Genomic DNA, 23,599 nt, shown 5'->3' with positions numbered 1-23,599 from the left:
TCAACTCACTGTGCACTGCAACAGCAACATTAGGGATTTAACTGGTGAACATAGGTTCAGCTTTTAGCAGATAAAGAGCAAGATTCTTCCCTTTAGATTTGGGGGAGACCAAACCAGAGTTAAAACAAGAGTGAATATTGGACTTTGATTTGTGAGTTTGACACACACTCATCCTGTTGTTGCTCCATGTGTTCAGCCAAATGGTAACTAAAACGTTTGGCTCAGCAACTTCACCACAATACGTCAAACTTGGGATTTTTCTGGTGCTTTTGTAGTTATGACCCCAAGTGACAAAGACAATAAAGATTAAGGCTTTCACTGCCCAGTTACTCAACTTGTTATACCAGAATTTATTTTATATTTGGACTACCAGATAACATGACATTTGTTTTTTTAAATCTCACATCATTAGACAACACAATGAGCCATGTTCTGTACCGACTCAGTGAAAAAGACATGTACCTCATGGATTGTCTTGCAATTAAACAACATCTAAATCATACTCATTTCGTGTTACATAGTTACTACTTTGAGACAACCTAGTAGTAGTCCACTAGTTATATTAGTAATCAAGTAAAATATCCTAAAAGCAAAGAACTACATAGTTTGACATGGTGCTACAGGCCAAAAAGGAAGACAACCACTGTTGTACTGTAAGTGTGCTGCTTATTGTAACCTATGTGTTCTCCTTCTCCCACTGCTGCGGTCGCGGCACTGTAAACCATACTGTAGTCATCCATCTATTATTGCAGCCCAAGGAGAAATGTGCAAATTCTCCCTGAATTAATGAAGGGGTTCTTTTTTCTTTTTCTGGAATAATTTAGGTTTTGAGATTCCTTGAGCATTGAAAAAGAAGGAGAGGGAGCAGGAGAGAGGAAAAGAGGGAGGAGGGGTGAGTATAGGGAAGAGATACAGGGATGGTGAAGGAGGAGGAACCCTATGAGTTGGAGAGAAGAGATGTAAAGGGGAGGAAATAAGAGAGGGGAAATATAGGGACAGTGAGATTGTAGGAGAAAAGGAAGAAGCGAGAAGGCGGCAGAGAGCTGCAGAGCCTTGAGATGTCAAACACAAGAACTGGGGCAACGGAGAGAAGTGAGTAAGCAAGGCCCGAGGAAAGACAGAATGAGGAAGTGTGTAGAGAGATGAGGGGTCGAGAATGAGAGAAGGTGTGCGAAGAAGACCTTAATGTGGTATTTCCCAGTTCCCATGGTAACACTAGACTTATCCCACTACCCCCCTTTCCTCTACAGCACATACTCACGCGGCTTTTTGTTACTCCCATTTTCATACTCCGTAGGGTAACATAGCACACTACAGCAGGCTGAACTCACACGCACGTTTACCACATATAGTACAGTATGTGTCCTTGACAGATGGTGAGGATCTCTGCATATTTTATACAGTAGTCAGTGCAAAGCCTCACTCTGGGGTTTGCATACAGATGTGATGAGTGAAGAGGACATAAGTTGTTAAATTATTTACATTTGACATACTTGCAGCTCCCTTACATTTGCCGGTATATGTCCTTACCATCGTACTTCAAGTTTTTGTGTGGCCGTCCCACTGAGCGTGAGATTTCTGACTTTGCTGCCCCCCAGAGGATGTATTAATAATTACTCTGCGTGAGACACACAGACACATTCACAATTGTTCACTGGCATAGAAACTATCACCGTCATTTTAAGGATGCTACACACACATTTATTTTACACATGGTGGATTTTAATGAGCAAATAAACAAAAAGCAAAATGTGTCTTTAGCAGATCGCTGCCTGCTGTGCTCCAACACTTAATTGTCATTTTAGTTCAATCCGGAAAGAGACATTGATGGTTCTGAAATCGATATTCAGAGCATTAATAAAGCAGCAAACAACTATTTGCTATGTACTACTATAGTGTAGTAATGGCACCCTGAGCAGAGAATGAAGTCGCCCGCCATCTGTGTGTGTTGTATTCCAAGCTTCTTTGTGATTTGCTTAGAATAGCTGCGTGTGCATGTTAGTGCATGTGCGTCCTCTGTGTGGCTAGCTAATAGTTGCCGCTCTGCACTGCGCTCATACGACGGTTATGGCTGATAACGCCAACCCGACACAACGTTGTCACAGAGTCGTAACGGCCAGCCTCCGGTTCCCCCTCTGTCAGCACTATTGCCATTGTTTGCACTTTGGCTGTTAGCAACGTTAGCTGCTAGCCGCCAGCTCATGTTAAGATGTAGTTCATTTTTTGAAAACATTTGGTGTTGACTGTGTCATATGTCTGTGACATGTATAGGGATAGAGCTCTATAAATAGCAGCCAATCAGAGATACCGCTAGGGAGCCACAGATTGACACTGGTGGGTTTGAGGAGCGGCGAAGATGCAAAGCGGCATAGACTGCAATCACAGCTGATAGAGACAAAACAGGGGAGAGGTTTAGATATTCTTGCTATGACCACTGGATGATACGAAAGCATGTGCACAGAACCTAGTGAAATCATTGGGTAATAGTTGAGTGTGATGACTCAATACGCTGACAGCAGTCTTCCTATTTGAACTTTTGGTTTAAAGCTGCACAACTTTTCTCCAATATTGTCAGTGTAAATAAGAGCTTTTGATGATATTGTTCAATGCTGATTTTTTGTGAAGTCAGAATCCTGATGTGAAAATGTTAACAGGACTCATCTCTAGTTGTCATCAACAGCAAAATATTTAATTTTCAAGATAGAAAAAACAGGGAGGAAGAATGCTCAAGGAGTCCAGGAAAAAACAGGAATCAATAATATTTATACAAGCCTATGAACAAGGCTCCACTAATCTTTATGACATGGTGAAAGTCAGCCATTTGTCCAATCAAACAGACTTGTAGAGTCAATAGTGTCCAATAAACACAGACACACTCTGCATGCAATCATTTTCTGGCTCTATAAATGCAAGAAGAAGCACCATGATATATGTTCCTGCGGACAACACACATTCACACGTCCTGAACAGATGCTGACAGAGCACTTCTATTATGTCACGTATATATTGAAAGCTCAAGGCAGTTCATAAAGAATATAAAGTGATGAGCTGCAGACTTCTGACACGAGTCTGTGCATATTTAAAAACTTTTAATTCACTTCTCTATATTTTAAAGCTGTGCCCACCTCTGTAACTCCACATGTCTTGCCTGTATCTATTTAATCTATAATTACACATTGTTGCTTTCAATCTATATGTAATAATTGTGATTACATTGTTTCCCCCACCAAACCCCAGAGCTATAGGTGTGGCATTGGACTTGAATCAGACTTTTAATGCATATGTTACAAAAAAAAGAAGGAAAATGCTAGAGACCATTTTTATTTGGTGGCTGACCAAAAATGTATCTGGCTGGGTGGAGCTGCTGGAAGAATATAGCCAGGATCTCTGAATTTAATCCTGGCTAGGGCCCTGAATGTGTACTTTACCTGAACACTTACCAAAATCAACTGATTACATTTTTAAAAGTATAATTTCTGACCAAGTGTACTTAACAGATGAGTTTGACATTTGATCTCAGCCTAGTTAACCAGGAGACGGTACATTTATTTTAGCCAGCAGATGGTTTAATTGAGCATATACACTGGAAGCCAGGAAACGTCTATCCTGGCTCTGTCCTAAGGTAACACAATCCACCTACCAGTACCTCTAAAGCAGGGGTGGAGAACCTCCAGTTTCCGGGCCGTATACGGCCCGCGAGACCATTTGATCCGGCCCTCGAGGTAATTTGTAAAACACACGCAAAAAAAATCCACTAGCAAAATGATTAAATGAAATAATCTCGAGCGTCATTACTGCACGAAACATGCCGAACTGCACGAGCTGACAGGACGAGTGCGTTTGGAGAAAGTTAACGCTCTTCGGCGGAGTTTGGCCCAACAAGCAGCTCTCTGCAGAGCGTAACATGAAAACATGGACAGATAGAGAGGTAGACCACCACACCAAGAACAGACTATTCCACCACTGCTGTGCAGTTATCACTGCCATGTGCAATACTCACTTTATTTTCTATCAACCTCTTGGTACTTATATTAGTTTTTATTCTATTTAATTATTGTGTACTGCCTTTTTACTTCATATGTTGCGGTGACGACAAGATGTCAGGCTCCTCGTTTCCAGTCTTTATGCAAAGCTAAGATCATTTCTCCTGTCTCCATGTTCTTATTTAACATACACACATGAGAGTGATGTCAATCTCCTCGTCTAAGTCTTGGCAAAAAAGCAAATAAGTTTATTTCCCAAAATTACAAACTATTCCTATACATGAAAACCTTGTCATAGCAATATCTATGCTTCTGATTGATTAGATTAGCACTGTCTTTGTAATTTGATCACTCAGTTAGCTTTTTCATTTGATTAGTCTGGGTTTCTTTTTCAGCTGCTAAATTGTCTCAAGACAAAGATGTTAATGATGTTGTTTGCCCCGACTGTTACTGCCAGTTTCTGAACTGCAGTGTGAAAAAGGACTGGGATGTATGAAAAGGTCATGTGGCCTGTTGTCTTCATGGATGTACCTTTGATGCTGACCATTAAAACTGAGGTTAGCTGTGCGGTGCAAACACAGTTAGAGGCTCATGATTTATCACCTGCGGGGCCACAGTGTCAGAGGGGAGCAGATGTAATCGTACTGATTCGGTCAGGGAGCCAGGATGGTTAATGGAGTGGTAGTGATTAGATTAACAAAGGCTGCTGGGCAATGTAGTGTTTCTAATTGAGTTGGTAGAATGTCTGTGTGTATTGCGTGTGTTCATGTCTTAAGGTAGTCAGTGCAGCATTTATAAGCCTGTCAGGTTCTATCACTTTTATGGGGGCTTCAGGCCCATGCATTCTTTCCCTCATAAATCACATACACACATACAACATGTATCTTTACGGACGAACAACCAGGTGTTCATTCTTGCAGTTTAATGTTGCAGTAATGCAACAAATTGAAGATAATGGCAGCCGATAAACACTGATGTCGAGAGATAAACAGTCATTACATGCCAATAAAACAGACTTAGGCACATTTACGTACAAGTGGATGCAGATTTGTTGAATACGTGGGGCCTGCATGTGTACGAGCTCAAAGAGCCGCTGCTAATATCTGCTAAATATAGAGAGCTCACTTATTAGAATGTTTTACAACAGCTTTGTTCTAGTTACACAACAGCTGCATCATTTCATATGTAATATATGTCCCGATAATAGTAACAACACTTCCTGTGTCTGCAGTTACTGTCATGTCAAGGTAACCAGAGAGAGAGAGAGAGCAGTGATTTCCATACAGATAAATAGGATTTAATCAAATTTGTATTCTACAGGAGACCCAGAATGAAGACGGAGAGATGCACAGGGAGGAGTAGAGTGGGGGAAAGTATTAGTGTGAGGTAGAAATGGCAGAGGAAGATAAGACCAAGACAAATCTATCACTTAGTAGTTTTGACAAATCGCAAAACAAGTGGCTAAATACTAAATAAATATTCAGGGTATAATGCTATTAAACAACGCCTCTTGAAACTGCCATGACAACAGGACACACTGTGAATGATGTTGTTTGCAACCAAACAGGAGCGTCTGCACTTCGTACATTTTAAGGCACAGTGTACATCGTTGTTTTACTTTTTTATCTGGGTTGATTTCATTTATTTTTTATGCAATTGCTATTGACGATTGTAATCTACAGTGTTTGAACCTTTAGTATCGGCTCAGCTCACTTGGAACCTCGGCAGAGGTGATACTTAAAAAAGTACAAGGTACTATCCACAACTTTTCAGAATGGAAAACCAAAAAAGAGCGAGTCAAGTTGAGTAAGTTAAGTAACTTCAAAGTGGTGTCCTCTACCATCGTTACGCAGATGACACCTAGCTATTTGTCTAATCTAGTCTTAAGAATTGAAAACAAAACTCTGGATGGCCTTTCAACTGACAACTAATAAGACTCACTTCATCAAGACCCCACAAATCTTCAAGTTCCAGGCTTAAGACAACATTTGATCATGCTTTAACTGTTTTAGTTTCAATACTGCGAAACAAATTCCTCTTCAGTTTCTGATCAGCTGACTCATTACCAGCAGTGAAAGTGGCTGGCACTGAGTCAGGTACAGGTGTGAAGTTGAGATCATAATGATGGCGAGGTTGAAGATGGGTGTGGTCTGAGCCAGGGTGCAAGAAGTAGGGGAGTAAGAAGTGGGGAAGGGGCCCACTTTACTTCCCTGGCCCAATTTAGCTTTATAGTTGTGTAATCCCATCGCAAGATGGTCTCTAGTTTTAAAATGCACACTTGTATTGGCATTTTTACAAATTAAAAAAAAAATGTTTTACTCCAATGGTATTTTGCTTAATTACTTTACACTGCTGGAGGCCTCTCTAGGATTGTCATGTCATTACGGATAATGTTGCAAATCACTATCAGTGAAGAAGAAGACATGACAGGATAAGAGAAAGTAGCTGTAACAAGAAAATCAATTCTAACAGTTAAAAGTCAATTGCATTAAGGGATTGGCTTTTAGAAACAGAATAAGATTATTTAAGGATTATTTTATACATCGCGTGTGTGAATAAGCATGCGTGTACATGTGATATTTTAGTGTGTATGTGAGTGTGTGTGAATGTGTGTTGTGAAGTCTCAGTGAGACACTGCTGGAGTTATCTAGGTCATAGTGGATTAATTTTTAATTGTACTGTATCGAGCTACAGTAACAAAGGCACATAAAAAGCTGAAGAGAGCAGCTAATCTTATCAGATCAAAACCAGTGCAACAGCACTTCTTTGGTTCTTCTTCGTATAAGTGGGATTTTGTACAAATAATTGCAAATGATTGTCCATGCTCTAATTGTACAGCACAACTTCAACCACTTCTAGCTCCTGTACAGAAAGTTAAGATAGACAAATAAATGTTGCAAAAATGAATCTCTCTCCCACACACAAACACATAAAGGTCACTAGAAATGTTATAGTTACATTTTATGCGTCATAGATTGCTGGGGACCCAGTACATCCAAACAATCCTATAGGCTGTGTGAAATTATGAATATTTTTTACCTGCAGGAGACAGGGACTGTGGGAGAACACTCCCGCGTGCCCTTCCTTTGCAATTCAGCCTCAGACAGATTGCTAGTAGCTGTAGGGGATGCATAACACTTACGCCACAGATGAATAAAGGAATTGCAGTTGTATCACAAAGTTTCTGGTAACCAATGCTATCATAAAGCTGCTGTGGTACCTTGACAACAGAAAGTAATCTTCACATGCAACTAAAACACTGTAGCGAATAGCTAAATGCTAATGGCAGCAAGCTAACATCCTAAAGTCCTGTGTTCTTGATCCCATCCATCCATCTTCCCCTACCTCCACCCTCTGTGGATGTTGTACTACGTCACCAACGTTCACTGTGACAGACACATTTATTAAAGACTCTTAAAAAGGAGTAATATCAGCCAATAGCGACAAACAAAAAGTCAAGTAAAGCTTCATTGAACCTTCTATATGATTATATATCTGTATACAAGCATATGTATATCTGTCTGCTTGTAACAAACACAATGGCTGTACACTAATATAAAAATGTAAGCACAAAATTGACCTCCCATCTGTCTCTCTCTCTCTCTCTCTCTCTCTCTCTCTCTCTCTCTCTCTCTCTCTCTCTCTCTCTCTCTCTCTCTCTCTCTCTCTCTCTCTCTCTCTCTCTCTCTCTCTCTCTCTCTTCCTCTGCAGTCCTTGCTGTTGATTCGTCAGGAGATGGTGGTTTCCCAGAAGAAGCTCGGCGACTTTTGCGAGGCTCTGAAGCAGTACCTGAAGAATGTCTCCACTCAGAGAGACTGCTTTCAGTAAGTCTCACTACAGCATCAACATACACTTAATCATTTTAAATATTTATTCTGCTCCATTTTCAGTGTCAGGACCTCACTGTTGTCTCACTTTATATTTGTGGTACCTAACATATTCCCTCCTCTGGCCGTGGATTGTGGCAGTATTGTTTAGTGTTCATGCAGACACACAAAACAACTTTTCCAGTGAAGGTTTGAGTGGGTATTTCATCATTATCTTACCAAAAGCTGAAAACGCCGGCTGAACTCCCAGGTGGTTCGGATCAGGGAAATACTAATATCATTCCGCATACCCAATGCGTATCATATTGCACCTGTAATATAGTCTGATATACACATACTGTGCATATTATAAAACTCCTGTGCCTCCCACTCGGAGCCTCAGGGTGCTTTGAAACAGTCTAATATCCAGAGAGCTTTCTCCAAATCCCAGACTCAATATGCTGTATGCATGGTCCAGAGTCATATTCTGCATATGCCCTTAGCAAGACTTCAAGGTTCTGGCTCTGCTGCATTTCTTCTACTTGTATTAAAGTTTCTCTCAGCAGTTACTGCAGTCTGTACGTTGGGATAGAGCGTCTGCAAGAGGGGCAGAAACGGGTATAAGGCACAGAATGCATTCGCATGATATTCAATACTTTCGAGTCATTCAAGACAAAAAATACAAATAATAATACAAAACGTTTTCATATTTCATTGTTTTACAACATAGTTGATGTGATTTTGGTTTTTGGAAAACTGTTTAATAGAAAAATACTCTTTAATGTCAAACTGCCCCTAACTGTGACACATCTCAGTCCTCACTGGTGCAGCCAATTAGAAGTTGCATAATAAGTTGGATGTTAATGATTTGTGTGGTATCGAGATAAGACAGGAAACTGACCGTGCTGCAGATACAGGTGTATTTAGGCTGACATACTGTCTAAAACTACTTTACACCATGAAGACAAAGGAACAGAAACTCCGGAGACATTTATGGAACTAAGCACGTCTGATGTGGTGGACACAAAAGAAGCCAGTGAATGTGCCTGTAAGAACAATTAGGCCAGTCATAAAAAATAAAAGGATATGGAACAGTTGTTTCATGTCTGCCTGCCGGTAGATTTACAAGAACGTAATCTAAAACTCTGAAGGGCGCAACGGGTGACGGGTGAGATATGAGCATATTGTAGAACTGCTGGCCGGGTGCTCTACCAGTTGTGACTTCAGGCTCTCATACGATATCTGGGCTGGAGCCTCTGGTCAAACCAAACAGCTTTTTGGAAATCCTACTGTTGGTGTAATCCCAACATCACATGGCAGAAACACTCCCTCCACACTCTGAAGCCTGCCGCAGGGGGCAGCAGCATGCTGTAAAGATCTTTCTTTGCAGCACTCTAAAATCCTGAAAACGAGCAAATCTACACAGGAATGAGTACAAAACAACATTAATGTCGTGGAGGGGCCAAGACCTCATTCCAGTCCAGTTCTGTTCACTCACAACCCCAATGCAACGTGACAGTTTGAGCTCTCTTCATCCACATAAACTCAAGTCTGTAACTGCTGCCAAATATGCTTCTACTAAATATTGGAGTGGGGTGGAAACCTGCAATGGATTTCAGATTGGGAAAGAGCCATTAGATGATGAGAAAGTGTTCAGAGTATCTAACGTAAAGAGTGAAAAATGTAAAAGCAGCAAAATAATAAAACCATATTTTTTTAATGTTTGCACCGACCTCATTCCAATTTTATTCAGCACATTTTGGGACCCCACAATGTAACAGAGCTGTCTTGTAATAAGATGTTGTCTGTGGGGAGAGAGCAAATAATGTCCTAAACCCATCTGCATGGAAGAAAGTAGAACAGATGTAAGAGTCAGAGCTAGCTGTTTACCTTTTTGGTTATGAAGTGCTGTCGTGCCTCAGACTATAATGTTGGTTGGTCACACACAAAGACCCGTAGTGAACCTCGGTATGAAACTTCAAATTGCTCCTCCCGACCTTTGGAGCTCTATGTGATAAAACCTTTTGTGCGGCTGAGTGGCCGTAGAGAGAAATATATATTTAGAGGCCACAATTTACTAATTTGAGTGCAAGAGATATAATTATCTTCATCAATTTAATTTTATTTAATTTAGTTGTTCCTACGTTTAGATTAGTTTGTGCACACAAGATAAGAGTATACACAGCCAGCACTGCGCACCCTGCTGCAGTCTCTAACGGGAGTTATCCAGCAGCGCCCTGTCAAGCCTATTCTGTTATTTTACAACAGTCTGATACTGGCTGCACAAAATGTAGCCGGCGGATCTGCCATGCGTAATTGGCTTGATAGTGCTCCTGGATATCTCCAGTGAGAGTCTGCTTTCGGGTGCACTCTGCTGGCTTTTTACCATCGGTATCAATTTCTTTAAACACCAGGCTTTTCAACTTCAAGAAGTCACACACTCTGTCACACACACTCGGCTCCAGGGGGAGGAACAGTATTTAGTGATTCGGCTGCGGTTGATAAATAGCACACACAGGTGGAAGTGGCCTTCAGATGAAACACTGCCGTTATTCTGTCGATGCTCTTTGTTTTCAGCATTAGCTTTTTCACTGGCTTGTATGTACATGTGTTACTCTCTTAGTTCAGTAGCTGTGGTGGCAGCCCATAGGTAGCTGAAGTAAATAATGCATGAGGTGGAGGAAGCCTGCTCATTACCCTTGAATAGATGTTTCTCTCCTGTGTGCCGTCTCGTTCTTTCTCTCTTGTGTCAATGCGTATCTTTCCTTTTCTCTCTCCTCATTTGCTCATTTAATCTTGCACATACTAAGTGTAATATATACAGTTTATATTGTCTCTGCCTGCTGCTCATTATCTTTACGGGTGAGTGTGGGATTACATGCACAAATACTTCATCATAGCCTCCAGCCGATTTCACACAACTCAAGTTACTTCTTTTGAAGCCATGTTCATGGGTAGCAGAGAGCAGCAGCCTGTCCCCCCGGTGCCCTCTTCAGGTTCAGGGAAGAACTGCTCGCACCAGTGGATCAAATCCAGTCCTCAGATTGCAGGAAATGCAAGAAATGGCAAAGTATTAATATTATACATTAGTCATAATCATGTCCAGAGGCACTGAACAGAGCATTTTACATTTCAGTCATCATGAATTAGTTGTATATTAGGGAGCCCCAAAGTGCTCAATAATAGATTAAAAAAATACATTAAAATATGATTAAAGAAAAATCCTGAATAAAAATACATTAACAAACAAATACATTGTAAAATGATTTAAAAATCATTTCAACTCTCAAAATAAAATGTTGACTTTTTGCAGTAACTAGAGTTTTATTAATGGGATGAAATGATTTAAACACACGGCTCCTCTAGACTTTCCAAATGTTATTGGACAGAAGGGATACGGTTCTGACAATAAAGAGTCATTTTGGGGTGACTGTATCTACTGTTTAAAGAAAGCTACACAGGAATGAAAGCTCAGATATTACTGGGCAGAAATAACTTCATCATTTGTAACATTAGCACTTTTATATTAGCAAGGTGTGAGAATGTGTGTGATCCACTGCTGGAACAGCTCGTGGAGCTCTCATCCCTTCTAACTGGGTAATTGTGAAGTGGTAAATATGCAAATGAGGCATTCTCTTATTAAATATGTGCTCATTTGCATACATTTCGATTAGACAAAGCCATTTTCAACATTTTTGTTTAATTTCGTTTTCATATTAGAGTCAAAGGATTTCACAGAGGGGATTTTGGATATCTCTCTGTATCATTCCATAAATCCAAAAATACTGCCAACAGCCATAAAAACTAAATAAATACTTTTTTTAGTAGATTGATATATGAACATACAATATGTCGTATGTATAATCTCAAAATTGATCAGTACATGAACACAACTGTATTGGGCCGGTAGGACGGTCCGATCTGGAGTTGCAAAGCACAAATATTGATATCCAGCTAAACAATGTTCCTTTTATGTTGAATTTTCATTCCTGGAAACACAGAAATTCCTTTCGCTCAGTAATGAAGTTATTTAAGATTGTTGTTTATAATCTTATTAAGTGATTAAAATGTTGCATTCACTTATTCGCATTAACGCACTATAATGCAATACACTACAGTAGTGCCACTACTGCAAATAGTGCAAGTAATAGTTTGGACTAAACTCCATAATCCTGTTGACAAGACGGAAAATATTACTTGGAGCTCAGATTGCTGCTGTGTAGAAACACTACAGGCATTTAAACTTGTAACCGATTTAACATTTCAAAAATAGGTATTTTTGTGTCATTTCAAATAATTCTGCGCTTGCAGTATGAAAATTGTGTGTGTGATAAGAGGTACCCTGAGCAGGCATTAATCAAGTGTAATTTTATGCCGAAACGAGCCAAAATTGCAGCACTCCTCCTGATGTGCATCAGCACAACCAGCTGCTCCACTCCTCTCACATATATATATATATATATATATATATATATATATATATATATATATATATATATATATATATATATATATATATATATATAGCAAACAGGGCAAATAATGGATTTGAGTCAGATGAAAATGGGATCGCACTGCGAGTGTGTTGCTATTCACTTTTTACTGGCACTAAATCAGCCGTTCTGTCAAACAGACTTTGTAACTCGAGACATTGTCTTACAATGAATCATAGAGCTAAAGGAGTTCATCTTGTATCAAATGTTTAGACTCGTGTGAAGACTTCATCACACAGAACATTTTTCTAATGTTTGACGCTAAATGTTACATAACTATAATGTACTATATTTTAAACAATGATAATCTACTGTGCAGTGGTCTCCATCAACAAAACTAAATAACAGAATATCACCAGACCCCAATCCTGGTTTCAGTAGTGCCATGTTGATGCCAGGGGGAGAATAAGGTACAAGCAGTGAAATCAGCAGCACAGACTGGTGGTTTAAAGATATTAAGTATATTGTATATTAAGAATGAATTCAATGACTGTAATGTGAACGAAGGACATTTCAAAAAGATAACACACTCTCTCAATGTGTCAAGATTGTCCCAACATAACGGGGGTTCCAGTTAACCTCTTACACCCCGCCAGGAGCACAGGGACCCCGCACCTCTCCCCTCATGAATGCCCACTTTATGATCACGTGCAGTTCAGGGCACAAATCATGCAGTTTTTTTGCATGCAGTATAAATCTTATTTTCACCTATTCTAAAAATGGTTTCTGCATACTGGGGTCCAACAGTCTTGGAATTGCATAAGTTGGATATGACTGGAAAGTAAAGATTCTACGAGCACAGTTATATTGATGTGTGATGATGTTAGTCCCCATAGTATCCATTTCATGTAGTGAGACCATGTTTTACAGTGTTACCTCACTGTATAGAAGGATGTTGTGCTGTTGTGATCTCTTGGATAATCACAGCCTCATGAAGCTTTACAACAACAAACTACAGGCGAGGGACATTCAGGGGAAGTATGGCCTTCATAGGTTTATTGACAATAAGGGGGTTTCTGAGCAATTTCAAGAACAGAATATGCACGAGTTTCTGTCGTTGTGGTGTCTGTAATATGTGTTTTGGAGGGAAATTCTCAAGTGGTCAAAAATGGTAAGATCTTGCAGTAAAAGCTGTGTAACAAATGGCATCAACCCAAAAGTGCTGCAACAACACAATTGAGCATGAGAATGGTCATCATATACTTCCATCATTATGTCCTAAACCCTGACACACTTTTTGTAATGGAGTCCTCACCAAAGCACAATGTGTATTTCATATTTATGATGACAACAATTTGACACACAGTGCTACATCTCAAATTAATCTTCAGGTGATGTAAACCACTAGGATATACTGTTGACCAGCTTAAAGACCCCCTGTCCCCCCTAAACAATACAAAGATGTGACTATGGTAGGGAGGCGTGGAGCAGAAGACAGCAGATGCTGTGAAAACTGAGTGACATTTTCAAATAAGCATGGACAACGACCCCCTATGGATTATTTCCAGCAGAAGACATACTTTAATACTTTAATGTTCTTATTGAGGCAATATGGATCCTAGTCATTGCAGCTGACCCCGCCCCCCGCACTGACCTGGTCACACATTGTTCCGTTGTTTTATTGCAGGTTTTATTTTTATAGATGTGATACACCCTTCCAGCCCTCATCATTGTGTTTTGTGCTTAGTGCTTAGCCATCGACATTGTGCAAGATGAGGAAACAATTCACCATCTTTCTTTCCCTGAAATCCAAACTATTATTGTGTTTCTTTTTCATTTCTATAATATGTCTGTGTCCGTATGTTCCCTCCTCTTTCTATCACTACCACCTCACCATCCTCTTCTCTTTGACTCCTTGTTCCACATTTTCTCTTCTGTTATGTCTAATCTATCGTATCCCTCCTCCATCACTGACACCATCCATCTACTGCATCTCTTTCTCCCACCACCTCCTCACTCCCTGATCCACTAACTATTCTGTCATAACTCTCACTTGCTCACCCGTCACTTTCCACACCACCTTCCCTCCTCAATTATCCACTCTTTTCCATTCTCCTCTGTCTCTGCCCCAGTGTGACTGCGGTGCGTCTGCCGGACGGTTTATCCTTTGTCGTCTACGAGTTCTGGGATGGGGAAGAAGAGTGGAAGAGGTGAGTTTTCAATCACATGTGGCTTTGTGTACTTAAAAATAATATCATTACAATCTCAGGCTTAAGCCCCACGGCCCAGTATTAAGAGCTTTTTTATTTTTTATTTGACTTCTTTACTGCATTACTGCAGCAGTCTTGCTGTGATACTAACAATGAGCCAACAGGCAGAATAACACTTCTGTAAATGCAGATGAAGGCCCATTGCTGCCAAATGTTTCATTCCTAATGCTGATCCACCTTAAACGTATTACAAGTCATTGCTGAGTGAGAACAATCATTTTGTTTCTGAAAATGTCTGCGAGTCAGCACTCTGACTCCTCTGAAGGTTTTTTTGGAGCTGAGCATGCCGTTTCTTCCTGCCATTGTTTTCATTGATTGGTGATTGCCAAATGAAGAGAGCACTCATTTTCTTCCATTACTGTCATGAGCCTGTTGGAAAAGCTCCTCCATCCACATTTAATTAGCATTCTTCAGCCATTTGCTCACTCCAGAGTTGCTGGAGCACTTGAGTTGCGTCAGGTCATCAGGATTTAGTGATGGTGCTGGGCATGAGGAGAGGCTGCTGATGTAGCTGCCTGCTGATCTGAGTTTCTGCTCCACTGCTCACAGCATCCAACCGCCATTAATATTTCAACTCTTACAGTAAAGGCTAAGGGCCGTGCTAAGCGGTTTGAGGCTGTGTATGTGTGTGTGTGTGTGTGTGTGCGTGTGTGTGTGTGTGTGTGTGTACGCGCTTTCTCACACCCTCCCTTCTGATTCCAGGCACCTCCAGTCGGCCCCCAACAAAGCCTTTCAGCATGTGAAGGTGGATACACTGTGCCAGCCGGAGGCCTTGTCCTCTGTAGCCGTGCCAGGTCAGTGATGAAATGCTACACAGTAAAACAGTAGAATTAACTTTATTTTTATCGTCAATCAAAGCAGCAGTCCAATAGAGTTCTGCAGGAATGAGTCCTAAGACCCAGGAATGAATCAGCATTTTTGCACTTCGCATTCCCTCATCTCAATGTTTTTTGTTTGGAATAAGTTCTGTGGTTAACACAAACCTTAAGAGATTGTAACGTTCTGTTCCTCGACATAAAATACGTCAGTAAATACCCCACTCATAAATTTTGAAGCTTTTACGTGTCTTAATAAAGGCGTTTACTAACAAGTAGCTAAATGAAAACCTGATGTTCATTTGTGAAGATTATTCCACTGAAAAATGTAGAAGTATCATAAATGTTTGTTTCCCACAGACTTTATTTTCTGCAATAATCCAAAATCCAATAAAAAAATCCCATTGGCTTTTTGTCAAGGGAAGCAGTGGGACGCTAACTTCCAGGTTGGCCAACAAAAATACTTAATTCCTGCAGCACTCTAGGATTACGTTGTTACAGCAAAGAGCAAGAGAGTGAAGTGGCGAGTACACAATTAAATATAATAAAATACTATAATAATATTCAGGCTGAATCCAGCATTTCAACTTCAAATTCTTGAATTGTAATAATAATTCAATAGAGTATATTCTTGATGTGCAGATTCGTTTTTTATTGATGACTCATTGATTAATTGTTTAGTTTGTAAAATAAAAATTGAAAATAGTGTTTCAGGAGCCCATAATAGTAATAATAATAGCATCTTAAAACAGTAAATCCTCATATATAAAGCTGAAAACAGTGAATGTTTGTCTTGATGTCTTGAATGTTTTTTTGATAAATGACTTAGATTATTAACAAATTATCAAAATTGGAGCACTGAATTGAAAACAGTAGAACAAAATAAAGCAGAAGTTAGATAGTAATGAATAGAACGTATGTACGACTACAGCCCAGTACTGAATGATAATAAAGTGTGCTCATAATCCCGAGAAACTGATTAGAGTTTAGTCAGTAAGGCTGCCTGTGTAATTACTTGAAGCTCAGAGGCATTCTGAACAATTAAAGCAACCTGGCACCAATTGAAACGACTGACTCTGGCATGCATCCATTCTCTGAGGCAGAGGCTGTCAGTGACCTGAGGTGATGCCTGGCAAACCGCCATTTGTATCTTGTCTAACTCATTTTTTATCCATCTCTCCTCCCCCACTCTCTGACTTCTTTCTTTCTCTGCCTCGTCAAATTTCTCTTCATCTCCATTCAATGGTTCTTCTCTTTCCCTCGTACGTCTTTCCGTCTGTGCTCCCTTCATTTTCTCTTTCTGTCTTTCTCTCTAACCTCTCTCTGTGTGCAGCCGCCTGGTGCAGTGTGAACAGGGACTGAGCATGAAGATATTCAACTACACGCCACGACTCCTGGACACTCCCCATCTCCTCTTAAACTCCCCCTCCAACCTTAGAACCCCCCCCCCCCCCCCCTCCACATTTGACCCACTCTCACACCTCCAAACCCCCTCTTCTTTCAACCCTCACATTCCTCAACTCTTTTTGTAAGTACATGTTTACACAGTGCAAATGAATGGTGTCAACTGCAGTGAAAATTGAACAAACAGTGCATTTAACAACATGAGATTACTAATGCATCTCACCATAGTTGTTTGCTGGCAAGATATTGGATTATGTTCATGTTCCAGGTAGCTTTCAGCCACACAAGTGGAGTTTGTCATGTAGCAAGGACCCTGGCGTTGAGTTTTTCATGTAGCAGTCACTGTTTTGGGGTGTGCATTTGGGGATGAGGCTTTTTTTCACTCCTGTTAGGCTTGACCACAGGTAGCTCATCTAGTTAGCTCATAGTAGCTGCTCATTCCTCATTTGCTCCCATACACAGTGTTCTAATAATTACATTTTCCTTTTGTAACTGACCAAATGCTTTGGACATTATTCTCACATCAGCCATTCTGAACTCAGTGACGTGTCGAGTATTAAATGAGGACTTTCTACAGACCTAGTTACGACATTAGCTTGCAATCTCAGGAAAACTGAATGCTTGAATTTAGCTTGAAGGTTAGCTAGCTCCCTAGCTAGCTGTCAAGCTTATTCTTCTGAGTCTCTGAGTTGGGATTGTGTCAACAAATATATATATTATGGTGAACCAATGAAGGCCTTGCAAGCAGCGAATGAGTTTTTAGAATTAAGTAGAAGTAGAAAATGTGTAGTTTAAGATTTTCTGGACTGATATGGACAGAGCTAGCTAGAGCTAGCAAAAAAACAGTAACAATTGCACATCTACTGCCTCAATAACTTAATAAAACATTTATTCCTATACAATGTAATAGTACATACAATATCCATACATACCACGTCAACTTCAGAGTTTCCCAGAAGGACCTGAAGACAGCACAATTGTTAGATTCTGATGCCAAATGCCATATCAGCATGAATTTAAGAAAACCTATTTTGCAAAGCCCTGTTATTGAAAAGAAAAAAGACTTTTGGAGGTAATGCCGGATTTATTCTTGACACATCTGCAAATGTTGCGAGTGTGACGTGACACCATCAGACACGCCTCTTCGCGGGGGTCCCCTGCAGCGAGCTTCAGGTTTTAATACTTACTTGCATCTTTCAACCTCTTCAGATCCATTTGTTTTGTTTCGTGAGCTTGAGCTTGTTTAGCTTCCTCACCCCAAGTACATTTATGTACAATGGCTGCTGTGGGAGTAATGTCTATGACGGTAGGAACTTATTATCTCATCTAAGCACAGCACATGTTTTTAATGAGCAACATAACCCTTAACCAAATCTCTGTGAAGCCAGACATCCTGATTGTATCAGTACATCAGATGGTGACATAGATCAGTATCCTGAATTATGAAAAGATGTCGGTCTTCGCAAATATTTGGGTATGTAAATGATTTTGATTGACAGACAAGTAGAGAAACATTTATTTCATGAAACACTTTGGGGTTGACCCTCTGAACATTGACATTTAAGAGGTGAGATGAATAGATCGAGGGATCATTTGTGATCATTTGAGTCTGCTGCTACCTGGAGACAGGAGAGACCCAGTGGAGAGGTAAAGGCAGCCCCTCACTGTTCTCCATGCAGCTGAAGTTTGTTCTATTTTATGTATTCCTTGTCTGAATTGGCGGTGGGTAACTTATATTAGCTGTGTAAGTCTAGTAGAGATTGTACATAATGAAAATGTTGTTCTGTTATGATTATATTTGTATTTATAGACATCTTTTAGTGCTATGGTGCACATGTTTTCCTCAGTGGAAGTGGCAGTAGCTTTGTAGGCGCTGCGGCTTCATGAACAGTTTGTTTGAATCTGAATACCTACCATCAAAAACTTAACTTAAACCCATCTGAATGACATTGAATATGAAGCCTTAAACATCACCACATGCTAAAGGAGCTTTTTAGGGTTTTCAAAAAAAAGTGTGATGTAAACTCACAGTAAGCAGGGAAATGCCCACTAGCAGTCTTTGGCATCAGATTACGCAACGCCTGCTTTGTGTTGCATTGACATAATATTACAAAGACAGTTGCTCCACTGCATTAGAGTCTAAACATCTAACTTTTTCAGTTAACAACATATCACTGGAAAAAAATGAGAATTCACATCACTTAGCACACTGTAGCTGATATATGAACCACCTCAGCATCAATATCTCCAACACACAATAATCATGTATATTGCCATTACTATAGGAGACAAGGGTTTAATACCTACGACGAGGACATTAGAGAAAAATGTGGACCATCAGAATCAAATGGTGGATGGGTCAGATCAGCTGGGTCTGGTCTCAAAGAAAAAGAAACAGACCACCATCTGGAAGCTGTGATGAGCATAATATTCTCACGTGAACACTAACAATATAATGAAGGTCAAGTTTGGTAGTGAAGAGGCTCACTGTACAGCAGAAGATCAGGGTCGTCCTTTGACTCGTGCATACTTTTCACGTTGACCTTGGTTTCTTAATACACAAAAGTAGATTGAAACCTCTACAATGTGGCTAAAGCTGGATATACACTGTACAATTTTAGAAAAGTTGTTTCATTCTAACTCTTATTGTACAAGTAAATCAGCTGTGATGTAAAGCCAAAGCTCACAATTATATTCATTGGAGGAGTAGGAAACATCAGAGAGGTGCGTATGCTGTTGTCACAGCTCGACCAGCCTGGCCTACCGAGTTTCCGTTCACATGGCGAGTCGTGTCGCCATGGACGCTCTGTTTGCCACTCTACATAGGCACAGTGTCAAAAAGGCGCTGACCTTAAGAAAATAGCTCTGCTTTAATTCTGCAAGAGCCCAACGACGGCCCACCAAAGTTTCTGACATGTTAGCACTTGATCGGTACACTGCTCGACAAATGATGCTCGACAAATCTGAAATTTGGTTAGACTCCAAAATTAGTCGTGCGGCTCAAAACTTCGGGTCAGAAATCAAATCGTACAGTGAAGGCGACGTTACACTTCATGCTGGAATACACTCTAAAACTATAATCAGGTAAACAAATGGAACCAATAGAGTTTGGCCAGTCCTGTGTTCTTGACCCACCTCTGCATCTGTTGTGATCGTTCTGGATCTTTGGCACAAAACTCACCTGAAATCATCCATTCACCCTGAGACGACCTGAGGTTCATTTCAGGTCAAAATAGCCAGACTCAATCCCTCCGACGCCTCACCTGACCTCACCCCCACTAACACCACTGTAATACAATCAGACTCTCACTCAGAAAGCACAATGTAAGAATGAGTGAACATTGTGACTTAAAGATATATTAGAGGTTATTGAATATGATGAGAGTATTTAGAGATATATAGTATTACCGTTTATTTGGTTAAATATGTGTTGATGAATCACTCCTTCTTTATTGCTCTGTACTTTCAAAGGTGCCATTTTGCCATCCACCTCAATGTTGAATCTATTTTCTCTACTTTCACACGTAAATGACAACCAGGCTGTCATCTGCTGGCACTGTGGATCCAGCTACACTGGTACTAATATTGATCTAGCACCGCGCTGGGCTGCATTGAGCAGGGCAGGACTGTGTGGAATGTGGAAGTGTTGAATATTATTACATATGCTGTAACAGATATACGTATTACAGTAGGCTTATAGAACAGGCATGCAAAGGCGTTGCTGCTTTATCTGTGAAATGTCTTTACTAATCTCTGTGTCTGTGTTAAAGGCACCCTGTGGAGTTTTCGGCCACTAATAGCGCTGTGGAGCAATGTTTTTCTGAGTGGGTCCCACATTCTGACCGCTGGTTTAACGCTACTGTGCTGATCAACGTAGCGGTAACATGCCAAGAAATGTTGCAATGCACCAACAAACACATAGAAGATGAAGACTGCTGACAAACCTCGAGGTAAACTGAACTAAAATATTAAAAAAGAATTGGCTTTGCAAATGTTTTATGAGAAAAGAAATGCATTGAATATGTTCGACCTGAAGGATGCACACAATGGGGCTGCTCTGTTTCTTAGCATCTGACTAGCTGCAGTTGAGAACGGGTCCAGCTAAACTGGAGCTTGCAAGCGTTTAAAATGCAGCTACGTGATGAGCCAGAAGTGATCTGCAGATAAATCAGATGTATGAAGACGTTACTTTGAGATTTTATCTTTATTGACAAGGTTAATAAGAAAATGTAATCAGGTAAACAATAGCAGCACATACAGATATCAATGGTTTCAGTGGAAAAAGCTTTTTACTGAGTGATTTAAGTAGAACATTCAGTTCTAGGAGAAAAGGTGAAAACTAAGGAAGTGATTTAGAACATTTGTGAATAAAAGAATGTGCATATAGAATACAGAAATGTATCACATATTCAAGAGTGGCCTCATCTGGATTATATTAGTAACAAATAATATCTTTAAAGTTAAAGAGTACACAAGTTACCTAAAGATCTGGAACATCATAATGGTCTGTGTAAATGTCCGACTTCCATCAGTAGCTTAAAAAGTCTCATTTAAGTTTTTTTACATTTCACTTGGCTATATGTTAAATTAACAATAAATTAAATGACATGCAGACTTATTGACATGAGATGTCTTGAATCCTGTGTCTTAATTATAACAAACACATGTTATCCTACATTCCATCTGATCACCTGGTCCTGCCCTGATCATTGGTCTGCAGCACAAACTGCATCTCTGCACCACTTGGATTACCCTTAAAGAGCTCACTTTATTATTCTTTAAGTGACTTTAAAGGTCGATATTTTAACACCTTTTAATCTGCACCATGGTTTGTGTGGGGAAAAATGACAGCTCTGAATTACTGATTGTCAAAGTTGCTTGGCTTTAAATATTTTCACATTCATTGCTGCTTCTAAAACATCTTATTCTCACACACACCAGATCAGAGTAATACATACTTCCCCTTTAATCTCTCTTAGACCACGTCCGCATTAGGTTTAAGTTAAACCTCAGATTCTTAGTGATTTAAATCTCAGCTTCTGAGGACAAAGTAAATGGGCTTTACGAGACCACGTGATTCTGTTCCAGACAACACACCCGTCCTGAACCTTAAACTGCAGCTAGGCTAATGACAGAGCAACACTGAATGTTTGTTTACAAGAAACCTCCACAGGGCACCTTTAATCTTTCACTTAAAAAAAAAATACTACTTGCACTCCTGTTCCAAATCTTGTTTGCGTTGAAGAAGGAGCTGCTGTATTCCGAATAGAAACATAAAGCCATATTGCATGGATTGATGTTTACATGTCAGTGACCTACTATACTGATAGCCATAGTTTTACAGTACTCGAGTGCTCAGCTGAATGCAGCCCACATGCTCTAACCGAGGGTTTCTTTCCTCTACATTGTGCCCACCCAGCGTGGTTGGGTTGAGTACATGAGGTAGATAGTGAGTGAACTCTCAGAAATGCCAATACTGTTTCCTATTAATACATTCCTGAATGTCCCTCAGACTGTGCAACCTCTTCTTTTCTATCCCCTACTCCTCAGTGCAACCTGTGCTTCGTCATACAATGAAAGAGTTATGTTATTGAAATGTAGTGAAACAGGCCTTGATTGAATGTTTCCTGGCAACATGAAGAGATGAACCAGCAGAGGACAGACATCGTGCGGACATTCGTCCTCCTGTAGGACAGGAAGCGTGTCACCAGGTTTACCTCATGATACCAAGCCAATCAGGAATTTGCCAAACTGATCAATGCAATAACTCTTTCTTTCTATGACCGTGTTCTTTTCTATCCTTCAACTGAGTGCATGTCAACTGAATGTCCAGTAACTTCTTTGCTGTAGTATTAGGCCATGCTACTCTTCAATGGGTTTTGTGCATTTCTTACCTTCTTTCTTTTCTAGTATTCCTATGAAGGAGACAGAGACTACAATCTATTATATAAAATATATGACTAGAAAAATGGCATACAAGAATGAACATTCACTTTTATGGCAATGTTTAATGAAATATTAATTCTTAATGTATGTTTCAGTAAAAACAGCTTTCTCTTAAGTGTAGAGACTTAATGCAGGGATGCAAGTATTATATTTGGTCTTTAAAGAATATCTTGTTGAAATGCTAGATGATGTAGATTATTGAGTGATGCAATTCAATAAAATTATAAAAATATAAAACTTTGTGTTTGGTGTTTGTTGATGATCCTGATTGAAGTCTAATCATCCTGCATGACAATCCTGAGTTCACAAATGTTTACTTTATGGTTTGAAAAGTATTAAAATGGGATAAACTATGAACGCCCCGGATCACCTGATCTCAACCCAACAGAGCCCAGAACAGGATGTGATACAGTTTAATTAAAAGGGCACTTTCAGCTTATTCGTCATGGTTACAGCGCGTTCCAAATCCATACTAATTCTAAGCAGATTGAGTGTAGTGTGTCCACACTGGGAAAGTGAAGAAATTCAGTCTACTTTCACCAGGCAGCATTCACGTCTAACACAGTAGATCTTTTATTTACACTATTCACCCACCATGCAATGCAAAATGGAAATGGAAGAGCTGCTCACAGCCGAAACAAAATCAGTGAAGTACTCATAACTTTATAAAAACTTTTGGTGTGACGTCGCATGTAGCCTATCATTTCAATTGAGGGTTTAGTTTTCCACAGGTATACTAAAAACAGCAAGCAGACGCACATTCAACGAAGGGTTTCATATAAAAATTATTTTATTCAATTATATTTTCATTAACTCAATATTCACTTTAATGTGACTACTTTACACATCATTAACCATTTCTTTAAATATCAGAATGCAGCGCTTTTTTTTTTGACATACAAAAAAGATATTACAAGACCTATTTACACACTTACATCCACA

General features: G+C 39.8%; 1 protein-coding gene across 2 annotated transcripts in view; it reads left to right on the top strand.

Annotated features, from left to right (window-relative positions):
• necab2 (N-terminal EF-hand calcium binding protein 2) overlaps positions 1-22,873 on the top strand; it is a 121,232-nt gene extending 98,359 nt beyond the window's left edge. For both annotated transcript variants that reach the window (XM_029433911.1, XM_029433910.1), the window contains 4 exons: positions 7,695-7,807; positions 14,355-14,432; positions 15,195-15,286; positions 16,641-22,873. In XM_029433911.1, the coding sequence (XP_029289771.1) occupies positions 7,695-7,807; positions 14,355-14,432; positions 15,195-15,286; positions 16,641-16,669 (312 nt within the window). In that variant the 3' untranslated portion in view covers positions 16,670-22,873. The remainder of the gene's footprint in view (positions 1-7,694; positions 7,808-14,354; positions 14,433-15,194; positions 15,287-16,640) is intronic.
• The last annotated feature ends 726 nt before the right edge of the window (positions 22,874-23,599 follow it).

Source organism: Cottoperca gobio, chromosome 6, assembly GCF_900634415.1.
Source record: "Cottoperca gobio chromosome 6, fCotGob3.1, whole genome shotgun sequence".
NCBI classification, from domain to species: domain Eukaryota; kingdom Metazoa; phylum Chordata; class Actinopteri; order Perciformes; family Bovichtidae; genus Cottoperca; species Cottoperca gobio.
The sequence above is the reverse complement of the archived record's forward strand: the minus strand, read 5'-3'. Positions and strand labels throughout refer to the sequence as shown.